Source organism: Delphinapterus leucas, chromosome 19 (genome assembly GCF_059928025.1).
Source record: "Delphinapterus leucas isolate spDelLeu-1000000601 "Yukka" chromosome 19, BTC_Dleu_Yukka2, whole genome shotgun sequence".
NCBI classification, from domain to species: domain Eukaryota; kingdom Metazoa; phylum Chordata; class Mammalia; order Artiodactyla; family Monodontidae; genus Delphinapterus; species Delphinapterus leucas.
Genome location: NC_143147.1, coordinates 47,547,952 through 47,567,459, shown reverse-complemented (window position 1 = coordinate 47,567,459; position 19,508 = coordinate 47,547,952). Strand labels below are relative to the sequence as shown.

At 50.7% G+C, this 19,508-nt stretch overlaps 2 protein-coding genes across 2 annotated transcripts; both read right to left on the bottom strand.

Moving 5' to 3' along the window:
- Positions 1-4,771: 4,771 nt before the first annotated feature.
- HOXB2 (homeobox B2) lies at positions 4,772-9,544 on the bottom strand. Its single transcript, XM_089901128.1, has 3 exons — positions 7,942-9,544; positions 7,733-7,735; positions 4,772-7,180 (listed from the first exon to the last, which is right to left on the bottom strand). Exons 1-3 carry the CDS (start codon positions 8,318-8,320, stop codon positions 6,498-6,500), a joined length of 1,065 nt encoding a protein of 354 aa, XP_089757254.1. The 5' UTR covers positions 8,321-9,544; the 3' UTR covers positions 4,772-6,497.
- A 2,766-nt stretch (positions 9,545-12,310) lies between these two features.
- On the bottom strand, positions 12,311-18,894 carry HOXB3 (homeobox B3). The gene is made up of 3 exons (XM_089901127.1): positions 15,453-18,894; positions 14,974-15,007; positions 12,311-14,613 (listed from the first exon to the last, which is right to left on the bottom strand). Exons 1-3 carry the CDS (start codon positions 15,920-15,922, stop codon positions 13,798-13,800), a joined length of 1,320 nt encoding a protein of 439 aa, XP_089757253.1. The 5' UTR covers positions 15,923-18,894; the 3' UTR covers positions 12,311-13,797.
- Positions 18,895-19,508: the final 614 nt, after the last annotated feature.

Genomic DNA, 19,508 nt, shown 5'->3' with positions numbered 1-19,508 from the left:
ACTTCAAAGATATTCAGGGTTATAATTTTTTTCTCCATAAGAAATGGTTTCTTGTTGCTGTTTTGGGGGAGGATGCAATCTGAATTCAGTGCTGTTTGTTTTACTACAAGCTCATTAAAACGTCACAAATCTGGTTGAGAACCATAGGCTATGAGTGGTGCATAATGTACTGGGAAGGCTATTAGTTTTGGGGCCAGAATACTTGGGTTCAAATCCTTGCTTGGCCATTTCTTAGCATTATGATCCTGGACAAGTTCCCTGGTTTCTCTGAATCTCAGCCTCAGAGAAGAAGAATGGGTTTAATACTGCTTACTTCACTGCATTGTTAGTAGGAGTAAAGCAAACAAGAAAATATAAACCATAGAGAACTCTATAAGTGTATGATATTGGCATTACATGCAGAGTCTGAAATAGTGAGTCAGTCTTCAGTTTTTTAATATAACTAGCCTATTAAAATATGGAAATATGTGATAGGGAAATAGCACCTGTGCTATATGTTTATGTAACATATCACCATATATTGTACAATATGTACTTTATCATATGCACATTTCATTGAGAATCAGAAGGCTGGCTCCGTTTAGGCAAAGGATTTTCTTCTAAACTGAAGAGTTTTTTTGAAAAGTAAAGCCTAATATTGTATAATCTATAACACATCTAAATGATTAAAACCGCAGCAGAAAGATTTGAGGTTGGGTATTAGCCAGAACTTCCTAACCTTCCAAATTTTGGAGAAAAGTTTTCTAGATGTTTTCTCTCTTCCCTTGAAGGGTTTAGCTTAGAAACTGTCCTTCCCAAGGTAGGGGCTGAACCTGACTTCTGTGATGTCAGAATAGGATATAAACTTTCACCTGGAGGGAAAAGTAAGTCAGAGAGTCGGGATGTTTCTAAAAGGAAAGATTAGAGAAACATGAAGAATTGAAATAACTTTCTACTTAATTGGGTCTATCCAGGTATGGCGGTTGCGGCCAAAATACCCACGGTGGAGAACTTACTGAACACCCATCAAGCTGAATTTGTATCTGAATGACCGTCCAGACTGTGATTTTTCTGTGGTGGTTGGGAATTAGAGAAGGTTTTAGGAAGGCACTTTTACTGTTGACTCTCTCCTCAGAGGAGGAAGCAGTTTGTTAGATCTCCTTCAGGTACCAAATATCTGTCTCACCACCGAGTGTGGAGAGGGATGGGGGTGGGGGAGCAGGAGGGCCGAGCTGGGCTGGAGAGGTCAGTGGAGCATTTGGGCCACACCAGCCATAGCAGGTGAAGGGAATGATGTAGGGCCGGAGAGTCTCCTTTCTGCAAACTGAGGACGTGTACTTGATAGACCATATTTCAGGAAGATGTACAGTGGGGCCGGCGAGTGTTTGTCAGAGACCCGGAGGAAAGGTGGGCAGGGGGTTCAGCAGAGCTCTTTAGGGAGACCCAGAATTTGTACCTATGCTGTGATACCCTAGCAACCAGATAAAACCTGACTACAGGGGACTTTTAAAGTCTAGTACACTGGGAATTCCCTGGAGGCCCAGCGGTTAGGACTCCATAGTTATGCTACAGAGGGCAGGGGATCGATCCCTGGTCCTGGTCCGGAAACAGATCCCACGTGCCTCGTGGAGTGCCCAAAATAAATAAATAAACATTTAAAAAAATAAATAAAGCCTAATAAACCATGGCAAAGAAGTTTGGTGCCTCTTTTTGTATAAAACGTCCTACTCTTTTTCAAACAAGAGTAAACATAACCAAATGCTGGGGAAGGTGGCAGAGAATGAAAGCCAGGGGAAAGGTTGGCTAGGACACTTTTTTTTGTTTTGTTCTGTTTTCATTTATTTTTATTTTTTTAATTAACTGTTTTTAAAAAGAAAAGTTTAATTAAAGACCAAGTTTAGTTCAGAAACAATGTTCATCAGGCAATAAATTAAGCACCCTGTAGAGTGGACCGGAAATTCTATTTCTCTGCTGCCTTGACAGGAGTAGCATCACAAAGGTGAAACTGGTAGCATGTGATGCTCAAGTACTTGGTTCACACCTTGCTGAGTGTCGTGTCTCCCGTACCCAGCTCAGGGCACATAGTGGATGCTCATTAAACACCAGGAGGAAGTGACTCTGGGGTCTTGATGGAGGAGTGAGAGTCAGCCTGCAGGATCCCGAGACTTAAAAGGGCCGACCCTTGAAATAAAGAACACTGTCTAGCTACAGATGGTTCAGAGCTCCCTGTATGATGCTTATTCTCCTCTTTTAGCCCATCAAAATTTGCATTCTTGGTCCTCCTGCTGTGGGAAAATCCAGCATCGCTGAAGTGTTGTCCAAATACTACAAACTGCATCCCATTAAATTGAAGAATGTCATTTCTGAAGCCATAGCAAAACTGGTAACACTTTTAACTACTTTATTGGGAATTTTCAGGACACTTCTTAATACTCATATTCATTGAATACCTGGCACCTGGCACACAGCACTACAACCAGTTACATGCTTGTTGAAAAGATTTCTCTCCCTGCTTTTAAACAGTGATTGGGGCATGACTGTTTGTGTAAAGATACAAATTAAAATTTGTTAAAATGGCTGTACCAGATACTTGGGAGGTGGGTTATCATCAAACATCAAGAGTCACCACCTCCATTTAAAAGCACATGATACCAGCCATAATAAATATTTGATACATTGTTTGTGAAGACGAATGAATATACTTTTGGCATATACTGATGCAGAGAACATTAGAGGCATTTAGTTCTTCCATTTATTTTATAGTTGGAGAAACTGAGGTCCCGAAAGGGGAAGGGACTTACCCAGGCATAAGTTAAAAAAAAAAAATTTAATGACTCATGGTTATCATGATTGCAAATAATTCCTCAATCTAACGGTCTTTTGCTTTCACCATAATATTAATGGGCCATTCTTCCTAAAAGAATGACTCACCAAGAGCAGGGCAGACTGACCAGCAGCTTTCAGGACTGCACTGAAGCCTTCCCACTCCAACCACAGCCAGTTTATAACCAGTCTGTGCTACATACCACTCAAGAGGAGTCCTGCCCCATCAGGATAGGATAAGTGAGTACAGCCACCTGGCACTGCCCTCTAACCTGCCATCACTGGGGGGTCTGCTGCCTTATCTGGGAAACCATCCTCTTCTCCTTCCTTCTCCATAGCCAGCCTGGAAAACTCAGGTTAAAGGGGATGACCCTAGAGATGAAACAAGGAAAAGGAGCTAATTTGGAACACAGGCATCCTGAATCCTGGCCCCTTATGAATCTTAGATTGCCAGGCATTCCTTTGAATTTAAAATTGGTTGGGATAGAAAAGAGGAGTCATTTCCTTTTGGAAATACCTTGCCTCTTTGTTCTGCTCTGGTGGCATCAGAGATGGTGAGCTTCGTGAAACATGGGACAGAAGAAAGAGAGAGAGGCTGTGTGTTGCCTGTAAAAAGAGTTCTAATTCCTCTCTAATAATCAGTCAAGGGAAATGCTGGATCTCCTGATTCCCTGAATTGGTTGCTTCTCACCCCCAGGACACACAAAGTACCTAGGTCTAAACACGTAGATCGAGCCTTTCGTTGGGCCCTCCACTCACTTTGTCAGGGAGGATCAGGGAATGATGCAGCCTCAGGCAGGAGCTGAAATTCAGTGCCCTTTGGGCCACTGGTTTGGGTTGGGGTAGATTGGAAGGCAGTGGCCAGGTAAAGTGGGTCAAAAATTCTTAAGCATGGGAGGAAGGCAGGAAGAAAGGTGGCATTATGATCCAGCAGTACTTCTCAAACTTTCATGTGCATATAGATTACTTGGGAATCTGCTGAATTGAGATTTTGATTCAGAAGATTTGGAGTGGGGCCTAAGATTCTGCATTTCTAACTATCCCACAGATACTGCTGATGCTGCTGGTCCATCAAGTCTCTTAGAGAACCAGAACCTCAGAGGCCCCTGAGTACTGCAGACCAAGCCATGATTCCAGGAGGTGAATTCTCTCCAGCGGAGCAGATCCTGCATTTTTGGCATTGATCAAGGGTGCTCTCCTTTGACCAAAGAAAGCTGGAAGGTGGGCAATCAGCAAGGTCCTTCTGGTATTCTTGCTCTTTGCTACAGCTGAAAGAGCATTTTTAACTAGACCAAATTATCTAGTTTGGCTGTCCACAGAAATCAAAACCCCAGCTGAAATGTCTTTATTTTGTTGGCGTAGAGATAGCCATGTGCTGTGATTTTAAAGATGTTAAACACTGTCCATGGGCATATTTTATGGAGGAATAAACACACAGCCCAATGAGATGTATAGTGTGGTTTTAATATATTATATGTTCACTTATTTATGGGGAAAATAAACACACAAGCCAATAAGCTGTGTATTATTACTTTAATATATTGAATTTATTTCATACCTATATATTTTATGAGGGAAAATAAACTAATAAGATACACGATATCATTATTAATAACACATCTAATTGTTCTATATTAATTTATTTATGAAAGAAATAAGTGCAATTTAACGTGACATAACATTATTTAATGCAGGAGATGAATTCTATATTAAGACAGTTTAAGGGATTAAATTCCAGAGGAATAAGATGTGTGTGCTTCCCACACTGAGGGACCAGGTTAAAAAAATATGCAAGGGCCTGTCTAGTCCTATATGTCACGACCTATGTTGGCTCCTGGCTTTTCCTGACAGTTGTTGCCTCTCGGTGCCTGGTACTCCAAGTCCCCGTCCTGCTGGTTCAGGGGAAAGTCTGGGAGGCCTGGGAAATAAACTGCTTTTCAAGAACGGCAGCATCATCTGGGGAGGTAGCCCTGCGGTGTCTGTTTCTGAGCCCGAGAAATATTAAATAAAGCTAAGGAGGATGGATGGCTTTCCAGGGCCCTTTAAATCTCCACGTTCCCCGGAACAAACCAGGAGGCAGATGGGGCGATCGATCCTTGCTTCCTGCTTACCGGGTTTGCAAGAAGCCTGGCAAGGTGCGGTGGGGGATAGGCGATAGTGTTGAGATGGCAAATGAACTTGTGGGCAAAGACAGGTACGTCTGCACTTGGAGAAAGCTCTGGCCGGGCATCAAATCCCAGAGCGAAGGATCAAAAGTCAGATTCGGCTTGGCAGACCCGGGCCAACAAGATCCGCTGTTCACCCCCTCCCACTCCCACCCCCTCGTGGACTCTCCGTCCATCTCGCGTCCTTAGCATCCGTTGGGCTGATTTTTTTAAACAATACAAAAACCAAAAGGAGGCTCCCTGGCTCCCTTTCTTCACTGGCATCTGGACGATCCGGACAGGCGAAGGTGGGTGCGGGGACGGTCCCCGGGGCTGGCCCCGCGCATCCCGAGGCGGCTGTCATGGCGGCCACAATCTCTTCCCTCGCCCTCCCTGCCGCCCGGCCCCAGCGCCATTTTGAGCATCTTCCTTGCTTCCCTGCCTCCCTCCCACGTTCCTCGCTCCTCCTTCGCTGCCTGCAGGCCAAGCGCCTCCCAACGCAGCCCGGGCTTCCCGGGGCTTCTCGCCCGGCAGCTCTTCGGACGCTCCTCCCAACTCCAGGTGCCTTAGGGTGACTGAGGGGCCCGAAGAGCATTGGTGCCCGGCCCCCGCTACATTTTCCACCCGGTCTCTTTTCTTGTCCACTTGGAGGTCAGTTACCATCCCTGGGCACAGGCCCTGCTTCCCAAGAAAACCCCCGACCGCACTCTACTCCTTGGCCCTGCCCACGACCCCAGGAGTCGGGTCCCCAGGCGTCCTGGAAAAAGCTCCTCCACCCCGCTTGGGGCACTGAGGCGAGAAGCCTAGGAAACCCTAGGACCCCTCCCAATCTAGCTGAACCTCTGCGCCTCCCACCACGACCCCGAAGCCTCTTCTCTTGGCACCCACTTCAGTCGGCAGCGCACCCTCTCCCCCTACCTTTATTTTTAAGCAGAGCCAAAGGCTATCTGTTAGGGGGTGGCAACAAACGCCCACTCTCGTCAGAGCTGCGGGCGGCCAAATAGGACCCCTTTTGTACCATCCGGGCTTAGTCGGCCCAGGGCCAGACAAACCTGGCGCTGGTCCTGAGGGAGTGAGGGCCGGCCTAGGGGGTGCGGGGAGGAAAGGGGCTGGGTCCCAACACAAACACTCGTTTTCGTATCATAAAGACATTTATTTAATCTATGAAAATAATGTACAATAAATACTTTTCCCTTTTCCTATTATTAAAGAATTTTAATAAATAATCTACGATCTAAAACTTAAAAAAAAGAGGAAAATAGGTTCCTCTAGTTTCTTTTAAGAAAGCACACCCCCGCCCCCGCGCCAGAGTTTAATTATTCCTGAGATTTCGTTGGAAGGACTCTACCAAACGGATTTTTTCTGTGTGATTTTTAAAAGACGCTCGAGTGCCCAATATTTTAAAGAGAGAAGAAAGGAAGTGGATTAATCGGTAATTCAATAATACCTGAATTTTAGCAAAACACATAAAGAAGTCTACACGGCTTGGGGAGGGGATCCTCGGCAGCCGAGGGGGGCGGGGATCGAGGGCCGGGAGGAGGAAGCGGGTTATTAGGAGAACTGCAGGTCGATGGCACAGAGGGTGCTGGTGAAGAAGTCCAGCTCTTCTTCGGAAAAGGGAACTGGGCTGTCAAGCGAGCCCTGGAGGCTGGGGGAGAGGCCTCCGGACAGCTGGAGACAGGAGTCGGCCGCGAAGAAGCTGAGGTCGGGCAGGAAAGGTGAATCCTGCCGCTCCGGGAAGACGTCTTCTGGCAACGGCTCCGACCCCAGCCCTCCCGCCCCGCGCAGCGCGCCGCCCGGCCTCCGCGCGCCCGCGTCCTCCACGCGAGCTGCCAAAGGCCGGGGTCCCGAGGCGCTAGGAGGCCCCGGCGCGACCTCGGGCGGGTGACAGCAGGCTTCCCGCGCCGCCTGCGAGGCGGTGGGGCGGCCCGGGCTGGCCACGGGCTCCTCGGCGGGCTCGCCAGTGTCCTTCGGCGCGCCGGCGCAGGCTGGCTCCCCGTCGGGCGGCTCTCGGTGCTGCGTCTGCCGCTTGTGCTTCATGCGCCTATTCTGGAACCACACTTTGACCTGCCTCTCGGTGAGGTCCAGCAAGGCCGCTATCTCCACGCGGCGCGGCCGGCACAGGTACTTGTTAAAGTGGAATTCCTTCTCCAGCTCCAGCAGCTGCGTGTTGGTGTAAGCAGTGCGCAGCCTGCGCGCCCCGCCGCCCGCGGCCTCCTGCAGTCCCGGCCCATCTGCAGGGAAAGCGGGCTGGGCGTCAACGCTGGCCGTGTCCTTAGCCCAACCTCGACTTGGTTGAAATAAAAACTACCCCATCAGCCCAAAACAATAGCAGCAGCACCCCCGCCCTTACCGCTTACCAAAGCTGCTCGCTCCCAAGGCTCTGGCCTTCTTTCTCGTCCCTCTCTCGCCTCCAGACTCGGCCCGGGTCAGGGCAAAGCATTCAGAGAGCCGCCCACGAGCCACGCATTGGGTAGGAAGCTGTTCCCTTTCTCCCCCAGAACCTCAGAGCCCCCTCCCAGGTCCTCTGAATGGACCCCTAATTTCGGCACTTTCCAACTCAGCCTGGGGAGAGGGTTCATAAAGAAAGATTGTTCCTCACCTCCTTTCCTCCCTAGCTCCCTAGGTCTCAAATTCCCCCTCTTCTCCTAGAGCTGGGGTAATGGGACCGAATCTTTTCCTGCCTCCAGATTCGACCCCAGCCAACAACACTCCTCCACACAGATAAAGGTGAAACCTCAATCAAATCCCTTTCTTCTAGCAGAAAAAAAATGCTCTTCCCCAACCAGCTTCCAAAATCTGCTGTAGAAAGAAAAAAAAAAGTGCAGGCAGCGGCCAGGCCTGAACCCCAGCGGTCTTTTCTGCTTCCTCGTCCCTGGAATCGACGGGGGCAAGGAACCCCAACAGGCTCGCCAGCTTTTCTACCTCCCCCATCGCTCCTTCTCCCCCTTTCTTTCTAGCTGCCCCTCACCCCATCCCTACCGCGCTTACCGACCTGCGGGCGATCCGACCCCGGAGGCCGGGACGGAGGAGGCGGCCGGGGGAGACGTGGCGGATTGGCTGGGTTTCTTGGCGGATTTCTTCTCTTTCATCCAGGGGAACTCAGGAGCCAGGGGGGCAGCGGGGAACGGCGGCGGCGGCAGAGCGGGCCCATCTTCAGCTCGCTTTTGGCTCCCGGGTCTCTGAAGGGTGGAGGCGCCGGGCTGGAGGCTGGGGAAGGTTTGCTCGAAAGGAGGAGGAGGAGGAATTAATGTCGACTCCTTGATTGATGAAGTTTGAAATGTCTCCAAGACAGCGGGGAAGGAAGTCAGACACTCGGCGAGCGATGGCTGGCTGTTTATAAACCCAATCTCCCTCTCAAATTCAAAATTCATGGCTTTCAATGGTGGGGGAGGGGGCCTGCTGGGGGGGCGTCAGGAGGGAGGATCGGAAGGGACCCCCCCTCCTGCCCCCCCCCAGGTCTGTGTGATGGAGCGATTTTGGGAGGGGAAGATTTTGCTTTTTTTTTTTAAATTTTGGGGCTTTATAATTGTATATTGCTGATAAATACAAGCGTATGGGGACTCTCTCTATTAAACCCAGGACTCCGGCGAAATTGCAGGGAATTCATGGTCACGGGACCGGCCTTGGCCAATCGCTTGTCTGGGCCTGGTGGAAAACAGAGAGCGTTATTTGCTTTAATTGATTCAAAAACTGTAGAGGACCATGACCTGGACACCATGAGCCCCCCAGTCCTACACTCCCTCTCCGCATGACTCACTTTCTCCAGAAAAGCTAAAGGAACATTTTCCTCATCCCCTTCAGAGGATGGGAGGTTCTGGAATCCCAGGAAACAAGAGAACCTAAGGGAGAAATCGTCCTCTTCTGCAAATATTTTTAATAGAGTAAATTAAAGCTTTCTTTACAAGGCCAGCAGCATTCTCTTCCCCTCTCCTCCCCCCAAAAGGAAGCTGAGTGAGGATCTCGATGTGAGAGGAAGAGGTAGTAAAAAGAGGCTTTTGCCTTTGGGAAAGGTCGGTGTTACCGTGCAGTAAGGAAGAGATTTGCAAGCATCAGCAGCGCTATCCCCAACCCACCCCCCAAAACAACAGATAAATCTTGGGAAATCGACAAGCACTCCTAGGCTGACAGAGGGGTGAGAGAGATAGTGAGGGGCCCTTTTGCACCTCTGGCCTACATAGCTGTGTGGTCTCAGTTGCCTTCTCTGCCCAGCGTTTGCAGCACTACCCCTGCCCCTATGTCTACCTGCCTCCTCACCTGGAGGCATGTGCACTCCTATATGACACCCCCGACAGACAGGGTCTAAGATGCGTATAAACCCACCCACTCAAGCCTCAAGCCTGGATCTGCATCTCTATCCCGCAACAGGAGCAAGAACCAAGGTAGCCACCGATTTCACTTAGAGAACTCTCAAACCTCAGGTCAATGTATGGGGTGGAGGTGGGGCTTTTCCCTCAAGGAATCCCCCTGCCATTTTTGCCATTGTATTCATTAATATCCCTGACAAGGTAGAATTCCCTAAACATGGAGGGGGTGAAAAAATCATGACTACTGAGATGATATTCCATTTCTGGCCCCTGGGGGGAATTGTTGTTTATTTCTTTTCAGAGGATCAAGACAGTGTGAACTTTAGGGAGTGCTGTAATTTACTGGGGGGAAGGGATACAAGACTCAGGGCCCCAAGCAATCGGTGGGAAACTAGATCTCAAAACAGAAAATGAAAAGTCGATCTGGGGTAAGATTTTTAAATAAGTGGGTCAGAGGGACCGAGAGGAGATGAGGCGATCAATCTTAGCCCCCTGACAGCTCCCTCGGATGGCATCAAAGAATTTGGCTCTTTGGGAAAGCAGAGGGAACAGCCGAAATTCCACATCCCTTTAAAAGGCCTGGGGATGGGGGGTGTTAGCAAAAGAGAAGGGTGATTCTGGGAGAGCAGGGAAACAGATGGGAAATGGGGACAGAGGAAGGGCGCTGGGTTGGGTGGAAAGTTTGTCTGGAGAACTCCCACGGCTCTGGCCTCCCCTCCCCCTCCTTGCTCGCTGCCTCCTAGCAAGAAGGAGAAGGCTGGTTAGCAGAGAAATGGCACCTCGGCCGGGAGCTGGAACTAGAAACTTTCTGTCAATGTAACAGACGCGTGGGTGGTGGTGAGTATTCATCCGCGTGGGTGGTGGGTGAGTAAAAAAAGACAGAGAAATCTGAGGAAAAGGGTGGGGTGGAGGAGAGCCAGGAGGAGAAAAGGGGAGCTGGAGGCGAGGGCTGCAGGGCAGGGGGCGGCAAGCTCTGGAGGGTTCAGATCCAAGAGAGCTGCTCTGAAAAACTGGGCAAACTCGCCAGAGACGGTTAGTTGTGTCCAGCTCAGCTCCAAATAAAGTAATTTTTGCTACTTGGAGGAGGGGATGGGGCTGGGAGTGAGGAGTAGGCAGAGAAGAATCTGAAGAGTAGTTGTCTGGAAGTTGTGCAGTGAGGCCTGAGAGAGTTCTCCCTCCGGCCACCCCCTTGAAAAGCCCTGCAAGTTTTTTCACAGCCTCTCCGGCTGGCTGCAGGGTTGAGCGCTTCTCTCCGCAACAACTCCGGCTGCCCCTGCAGGAAATACGGCTCTCTCTAACCCTGCTGACAGATTTTATGGCCAGATTAGAGAACAGCAGAAAACTTGGGTGTTAAAAGGGACCAAGAGAACCTTCCTCCCCAGAGACACCGCTTCCCTGCCCCCTTGTTGTGCTGTGAATCTTACAGCACAGATATTTCCCCCTTCACCAGATATTTTCCCCTTCCCCCTGCTTAGCTAGGGCCTGAAATCCCTCAGAAGGAAGGGTAGGGGACACCAAGCCAAGGCAGCCCTTATTTTTCTTGTTTGCAATGACAATTTCAAGCCAAAGCTCTGTTTTTCAAACTTGAGCTAAACTCTCTGACTTGGCCTGCCTTTCTCCTGCTGGATAAATAATCTATCCACTCTACCCCCAGAGCCAAACATGGCGCCTCACCTAGTTACATCATTCAGAAGATGTTACTCAGGGAAGAGGAAGAGAGAGAGAAAGACAGAAAGAAAGAAAAACCCTTGAGCATTATTTGATCCCAATCAAACTTTGCATGCTTTTATGCCTTTAAATTATAGCCTGACCCAATGCTAAATTGCTTGCTGCTTAGGTGAGGCTAGTCCAGTTAAAATCCTGCTTGGTGGTGGTGGTGGGGAGTGTAGAATTCAGGTTGCTTTTTTATTGTTATTTATTGTTGCATAAAGACTGTAATTACTAACCTTGGACTGCCAGGATGCAACATAAAAATGAAAATCAGCTCTCGCTTTAAGGTTGAGGGCCTGGAACGATTCTCACCGACACGCCCCCCCCCCATCGCTATCAACAAATATATGCTCCTAATTAAGCAATGCGGGCGCATCGCTTACAATTAGAATTATGCAACTCTTCAGCAAGCAGCCATCGCTTCTCTTTCAACGAATTAGCTCCATATTTCAGCCGCCCTGTCTCCTCGCTCTTATCGGCTCCAGCGATGCGGCAGTGACATTTCATCTTTGACAGACTCTCTCTATCCTCGCTCCAATGTGATAAAAGTTTTATGGAACCACGACTAAGAAATGAAGTTTTCCCAAGGATCGTGGAAACAGAGCAGCACATTAGCCTGGGGACCATTTTATTTACGCTTGGATCCAACAGCTTCTCCTACCCTCCTCCTCTCCCCTTGCCCTGGCAGTGGAAATCAAACACGCCTCCTCTCCCTCCACCCTGAGTTTTATTTAGTGATTTAATTTCACTTTAGTTTTAAGGTTTGACCTGAGAAGTCTAGGCCTCAGATTTTTTTTTAGATTAATCATTTTCCTTTGTTTTCATTTTAGACCCAATGGTGGTTGGGCTTCAGGTCACGTGACGACTTCTTTGTCGCTCCGGAAGAGAACTGTGAAGTTTAGGTTGCGTGTAAGAAGCAGTAATGGGCCAGGTTTTTGTTGTTGTCCATAGGGTGGGGTGGGGGGGAGGGGGTGGGGGGGCGGTGAGGAAGTTGTGGCCAAAGAAGCAAAAAGACAAGACCAATCAATGAGAAAAACTGAGAGGCAAAGAAGCCAAACAGAAAGATGGAGAGGGAGCGCCCAAGTCTCCTGTCCCCCCCGCAAACTTGTTACTTAAATCTTAGCTAAAGAACTTGGCAGAATGTTCCAAGCTTGTGTGAGAAAAACCAAATAAACCTGAGACACAGATGGGGGAGGTAGGCGCCTGAGCAGGGGAATAAAAAGGCCAGGATAGGGTCTTCACCATTCTTCCCTTGGGGGAAATCTGGCAGTCAGCAGCCTGCTGCTCTGCTATCTAAATTGGACCACCAGGACAAGATAAAATTGATAACAGAAAGTTTATTCAAGAATTGTTTGACAGACAACCCTTTTAAGTAAGGAAAAAAGTAACTACAGAAGAACAAAGAAAGTTCCAAGAGGGAATTAACTCTAATTCTACAAATTCAGGACTATACAGTGACAATTAGGAGCTGAGTTCATGCCTTTTAGAACTAATTACAATTGCTCATAAGTACGAGTTTAACATAAATCTACAGCTCTTTTCTAGAGTACAATATAACTAAAATAGCTGGTTTTACATGACAGGGAACACAACATCCTTTATAACAAGTAAATACTAAAAAAAGTACAATTTTTTCCTTTTTCCTCATATAAATACATAATGTAGGGGGATAAATAATACAAAAAAGGAAAATATTTTAACAGGCTATAACCAATAAATATATATGAAAATGTTCACTAGAACACACACTTTTTGAGCAATGCTGGACTCCTGCAGGCCCAGGCATCTCTCACAGTTGTTTTTATATCCATTAAAATGTAAACTCTAAGTGCAACAAAAGTGTCCTGTCCCAGTTGAGCAAGGCACACAGGCCCAGCTGCAGACCCCGCCTGGGACAGACAGTTTGTTAAAATATACCCTGTTTTCACGTTAAGTCAAGAGAGCAACGGAAGAAAAGAAAAGTGTAGAACCTCGTGTCACCGACTGCTTTCTGTGGAGAAAGGGGGATGGACCTGGAGCTGAGATGCGAAGCAGCAGAATGGGCAAACCTTCAGTCCTGACAGCTTGCCTGCCCTCACCTCCCAGCTTTGCCATAAAAGAAAAAATATATATATATATTTATAATATAGACAGCTCTGACTTTCAGGATCTCTCACCATCCCTGAGCCCTCTGAAGACTGTAATTGATGGGGGCGGGGTATAGATATTAATGTCCTAGAGCAGGAAAAGTGTGGGACTAGAAATGGAGGGAGTGCCCAATCAACCTCAAATCGATTGACAGAAATTTCAGGATTCAGGGAAGTGGGAGGGGTACGTGCTTTGTGCCCTTGGTTTTGAAATGTGTTTTAATTTTTTTTTTAAAAAAAAGGAGAATTGCCAGGAAAAAAAAAAATCAAGATTTGGGGGAATTAGCCACATAGATGTAAGGTAAGTTGGTTGGTTGGCTGGTGATGGCCTAGCCATCTTGTCTGTTTTTTAAAATGTGCTTCTCTGCGTTGTTTCCCTATCTCCTCTTTCTCTACCCCACTCGCGAGGGTGAAATTCCAACTGGGTATTGCTGGAGGCCTAGGATTGATAGGGTCATCTCCAATCTGCTGTAGATTCCTTTCCAATGGGTGGGCAGGCGGACTTAACAAGAGCTGCAGGACTTAAAAAGCAACTTCTCAGGCCAGGAGAAGGGGAAGGAACTCCAGGCCCTTTCTTCCCGGGAAGCCTGGCTGCCACCTCCCTGCCTCCTCTTTCAGACCTCCAGGCTGTCCCGCAGAACTCCACAGCCCCCGCCCTTCCTGGGTCTCCCCCACCCCAGGACCTGCCCCTCAGCCCTCCCTCTTCCATCACAGGTGTGTTAACTTGGGCGCTTCTTGGATTCTACCCTGAGGAGGAGGCGCATGGTGAGAGGAGAGGTCTGTGTAGGTGGGGTGGGGGTCGCAGGGTCCGTGATGCTGGCTGGGGGCCATAGGAGGCGCCCCGTTGTAGTCCAGGTTCCCCGAAGGGTGGTGGGAAAGGTGGTTGAGGCCGTAGAGGGAGGGGCCGGCAGAGGGCGGCAGCGGATCCGCGTAGCCGCCCCCGCCCACGTACACCGGGCTGCCCTGCATGGTGGGCGTCCCGTAGGCGCCCCCGTTGGCTTGGAGGACATGAGGCTCATAATCGGGCGCCGGGGTCGGGGGGTACTTCTGAGGGGCGCCGCAGCCTTTGAGGGGGGGCTGGTAGTTGGAGGGCAGCGCATAGGCATTCTGGTGGGCTTTGCCGAAGGCGGGCGGGGACGGGCTCTCGTAGCTGGGGGTCATGGAATGCAAGGCGTTCATGAAGCCGGCCGTGGACTGCATGGGCTGCGGGGGGCTGCCAGCGGGGGAGGGACCCCCCGAAGACGAGGCCAGGCCCTTGGCCTTCTGGTCCTTCTTGTACTTCATGCGCCTGTTCTGGAACCAGATCTTGATTTGCCGCTCGCTGAGGTTCAGCAGGTTGGCCATCTCCACGCGGCGCGGCCGGCACAGGTAGCGGTTGAAGTGGAACTCCTTCTCCAGCTCCACCAGCTGCGCGCTAGTGTACGCCGTCCGCGCCCGTTTGGACGCCGCCGAACCCGGGGGGCTCTTGTCCCCTCCCCCGCCGCCGCCCCCGCCAACGCCACTGCCTCCGCCGCCGCCGCAGCCCTCTGCTGGATCCGAGGGGGAGGGGTGGGAAGGGGAGAAAATGAAATAAAAGATAATTACTGAACACGCCGAAATTGAATGCATCGTTTCTTAATAAATCCAGGCCTGGACTCGGAGCACCCGCCGCCCTCCCCTTCGCGTCCCCGCCTCCTCCTCTCCACTGCCCCCCCCACCCGCCCGTCGCATTAGCGGACACTCTATAATAGTGGCATTTATTAAGAGACCTGTTCGCCTCTCGCTGCCCCAGCTTATGAAAATTTGATCATGTCACGCAGACAGAGCCGCATGGCCATTTATTTAGGCCTGGATTTTCTCGCGCACGCTTCCTCCCCCTTATTCCCAGTTCCAGGTGTGGAAGACACTCCTCCCACCCCCACCCCCACCCCGCCCGGTCCTGTGGACCCGGCAGGTGCCTGAGGAGAATCCCGGGGGGGAGTCTGGACATTCTGGGCAGGGCGCGGAAATGTGGGGCGAAGAGGCTGTAGTGCCTGGAGGCCGGGACCCTGGGCCGCCCGAGCGAGTGATTTAATGCCCACAGTAATCACCCTTAATAGTAATCAGTCGTTGGTGACTCTGCGTCTACTGGCAGCGTCTGACTCTGCGGCCTTGCGAACGGCTGAGGCTGAGCACCTGGACTTCTGGACCTCTCAGAAGCTCAGGTGGAGGGGGCTGGAGGGACAGGGTGTTGGCGGGGTCAGGGGTCATCAGGTGGTGGGGGGTACGGGGAAATGCGCCGCTAACGCCGCCACCTGATATTGTTCCCAGGCCGCCGCCTGGGCGCCTAGGGGCTGGGTGCTAGAATAACAGTGACATTCCTGGCCTGGACAAACGCTGACGACGAGGAAGCCAGAGAGCCGGTACCTGTGCCAGGGGAGATGTTTTTCAGCTTGGACGTTTGCCTCGACTCTTTCATCCAGGGGAATATCTGTTTGGTGAGGGTGGAGTTGGAGCCGGGACCGCACTTGGGGGGGCCGCTTTTGCTGGGGCCGCCCCCGTTACTGCTGTTGCTAGTGGTACTGGTAGGTGCAGCGCTGGGCGGGGGTGAGCCGGGCGGGGCGGGCAGGGGCTCGGGGGCCAGGCCGGGCCTCATGCAGCTGCCGTTGAGCTCCTTGCTCTTGGCGTGCGGGGCGGCGTTGCCCAGGGACTGCAGCGAGCACGCTGAGCGCTGGTAGTCACCCTCCAGGTGCGTGGCGGCCTGGAAGGGGGGTTGAGGGGGACCGTCGTAGCCGAAGCCATTGCTGCCAGGGTACGAGGAGTAGCCTCCGAAGAGTGCGGCCGCAGCGTTGTCGTAGTAGGTGGCTTTCTGCATCGCTGGGCGAGGCCCGGGCGGTGGGTGGCAACTTGCAAGGGCCTGATACCCTCACGACCGGACATTGGCACCCCTGGGGTCACGTGGCTCGTCGGACCCCCCCCTCCCCTTTCTGCCCCCCTCCTCCCGGGGTCTGTTCGTAGCGGTTGACCTGCGGGGTGAGAGAAGAGACACAGGGGGAGAAGAGGACTGGGGCTCGAATCCATCTTAGGAACTGAAAAGGGAACTGACATCAATAGGGTTTTTCTACTCCCCACCCAGCATCTTCACAGCAGATACTGAGGCCACTTCCTTGACCTGAAATGGATTTTTCTTATTGCAACGCTTTAATTCTAAAAGAAAAAGCCTACCAGTTTTCATTTCCACTCAAAAAATAAGGACTCTCCTCCTTTGGGGACTGCCTAGATATAGAATCTTACTATTGCAAGGGACATTGCTTCTCTCCTGCCTGAACACTAGCCCCTGACCTCTCCTCTCCCCTCCTTCTACACCGCCCCCCCAATCTGGGATAGGTGTGGGGGGGGTTGCACACTCCAAAATAAAAGCATCATCAACACCGTCCTCTGAGCTGAGAGGCCTCCTGCCTTTGCCTCCATCTAGGTTCCTTTCATCCAGGGTCTAGCCTGGAGAAAAAACTGAGTATCTCTGAAAGAGGCAGGAGGGAGAAGCAAGTTGAGCAGGGAACCTTCTGGTGTGAGGGATACTCTCCTTCCCCTCCCACCTCACGAAGACTGCAGCCCGACCTAGAAACTTCCTGAAGATTTTTAACCTGCAGAGCCAGTGGCACTGAGCCTCCTCCATGGCCTTGCTGCAGGTACCAACACCTCCAGTCTAAGTCTTTTCTAGCCAAGTCTGGGACCCCACAGCCAGCAGCCCCCATGGGGCCCCCAAATGGAACAGGATTGTTTTCCTGGCGGGGCTGGTTGGTGCTGTGACCATTTGGCCCAGGTCTCCCCCAACCCTCTGTTTTTTTTTTCATCAGGCTTAATTTTTTCCCCACCCTTTTCTTGACAGTCTGTTTCCTTTGATTTTTCTAACGAAGAAAAGAAGAAAGAAATTGGATAACTGCTGGACTTCTACTGAGAGATGGGAAAGTGCTTTCTAAAACAGAAAATTTTTTCCCTAGGAAAAAAGAAAGTAAACAAAGCAACTTGAACAATATTATCCTCTGGGTTGGAAACTGGGTGCCCCTGTTTACTGAAGTTCTCTGAGGCCAAAAAAAAAAAAAGATTATTTTAATGCAGGCTTTTAAAAGTGTGCTGGAAAAATAAAGGTTCAAGCTGTCACAGGATTTTGTGTATTTCTTCTGAAACTTCTGACTGCATCCCCCCATCTATCTTACCAACCCCTCACCATCACTTTTCATAAAATCTTCAGACTGACCCTCTCTTCTGACATATGAGTTTGGACTACTTAAATCTCATTCAGCCCAGCTGGTCAACTCCAAAGAAAACTAAAAATAGGAAAATAAAACAAAAAGGAGTGCAGGTGAAGGAAATCCCTCCCACACATAAACCCCCTTCTTAATGACACAGGTTTATACTCAAAAGGGAGCCGGGTAGCCCTGAGTTCTGATTGGGTTCTGGGAAGAATTTGTTTCTGGGAAACACGCATGGGTCTGCAAAGCAGCAGGTCCTTCCAGGGAGGAGAACTGGAGTTCAATTGACCAGGCTGACCCAATCCCTTTATTATTATTACCATTAGCCTCTGATGATTTAACCAAAATTAGCTTCGGAGCAGCCCTGGCTGAAGGGGGAATTAATTAACAGGCATCAGTTGAGTTTGTTATTAATAGATAGGAGAATGAAATAAAACTGTTGGAGGGGGTTGGCTGGCTGGGCCCTGGCTTTATTTAGTCTAAATGATTGCTACAGCAGTAATGATGATGATAAAACAATAATTTGACTAGACGCCTGGGGCTGAAATTCCTGTCGCTCCCCCTGCAATAAACTCGCAAACCATCGCAGGACCGAGGCCAGGAGAGTGTGGGAAGCAAGAAGCCAGAGACGTGATAGGAAAGAATGGAGACTCCGCTGGCGGCGAGAAAGGGCCGGGAAGGTTTGCGGACCGAGTTAGCCCCTGGCTGCCGCCGCCGGGCTGTCTCGGCTGCTGCTGCCGCGGTGGCTGGCGATGAGCTATGTTGTCCCAAGGAGGCGAAGAGAAAGCGTTCAGGACACGGAAACGGTTAGCAGCGGCAGGTTCCAAGCACACCCGGCCGAGGGCCGAGCCCTAGGGCGGCAGCAAGTTTGGGCGCTGGAGGTAACCGAATTAAAAGGCATCTTAGCAACTCCGCACCGGGACTTTGCCAGGCCAGACGCGGCTGGAGGGCGCAGAGGCCTGGCTGATGGGACAGTGAGAAGAGGGAAAGGTGCCGAGGGGATCCGAGATCTGGGGATCCAGGAAAAGGGGGGGTGGGGAGCAGCTCTACCAAGCCAAACATGTCTATTTCCCTTGCCTCCATGTTGGAAAAATCCAGGCTCCATATGGCTTCTCGGGAGAAAGGGAGGGAGGGAAGGAGACGTGGCTCCCGGCTTCCCCCCAGGGTCTCGCTGAAGAAGGGCGGTGAGCCACCCCAAGAAACCCACCTTTCCAGGCACACCCCCGAAATCCTGGGAGAGTAACAATAGCTGGGAAGCCCTAGGAGAGGGGATAGGCCACCTTCCAGGACTTAAAAAAAAAAATAGAAGGAAGAAAAAAAAGAAGGAAGAAAAATAAAACAACAAAAAAGGAAAAGAGAAAAAGATTAGGCTCTTCTTAGCAGCGGGGCAAAAATTCAGCCCTGATCTGACTGCTTAAAGAAAAGAGAAGAGAAAAGGAGAGAAGCAGGAAGAGAGAGGGAGAGGGAGAGAGGGAGAGAGGGAGGGAGGGAGGGAGAGAGAGGGAGAGGGAGAGAGAGAGAGAGAGAGAGGGAGAGGGAGAGGGAGAGGGAGAGGGAGAGGGAGAGAGAGAGAGACAGAGAGAGAGAGAGAGAGAGAGAGAGAGAGAGAGAGAGAGAGTCGCTGCGTGGAAGGAAGCTTAAAGCTTGTGAACTCTTCTTGAACCGAGATTGGAGTCATATGGGCCATAAATCATTGAGACATACTCTCCGCCATTCACAAACTGATAGCCTATTTCAGTCCAGCTTACCTTAGCCACCGATGAGGGGAGAACAGGCAGACATAATATATATTCACATCGAGCCCCAGCGCGAGCGGCAGGCGAGAAATCTCCCCTCCTTGAAGGCAAAGGAAAAAAAGACCACTGTTTAAAGCGGCGTCGCCCCCCTCCCCAATAGCCACCCCGGCTGGGGAGCCTGAGGGGCAGACCGGCCGGAGGAGCCGCGCGGCGTCCGCTTCAATTCACTCGGCTTAGGAGCGGGGGTGCGCAGGAGGGAGGGGGTGGGGGAGCGGGGAAAAAAATAGAAGAAGACCAAAAGGTGCTCGGGCGGCTCAGCTCGCTGAGAATCCAGCTCCGGGCTCCGGCACGGCCAAGCCGCCACAGTGTGGTTGCCCTATAAGACTGGTACGCCCTACTCTCCGTAACAATGGCCTCTGCTTTTGCACAGGGAAAAAAACCACACAGACACACACACTCACACACTCACTCA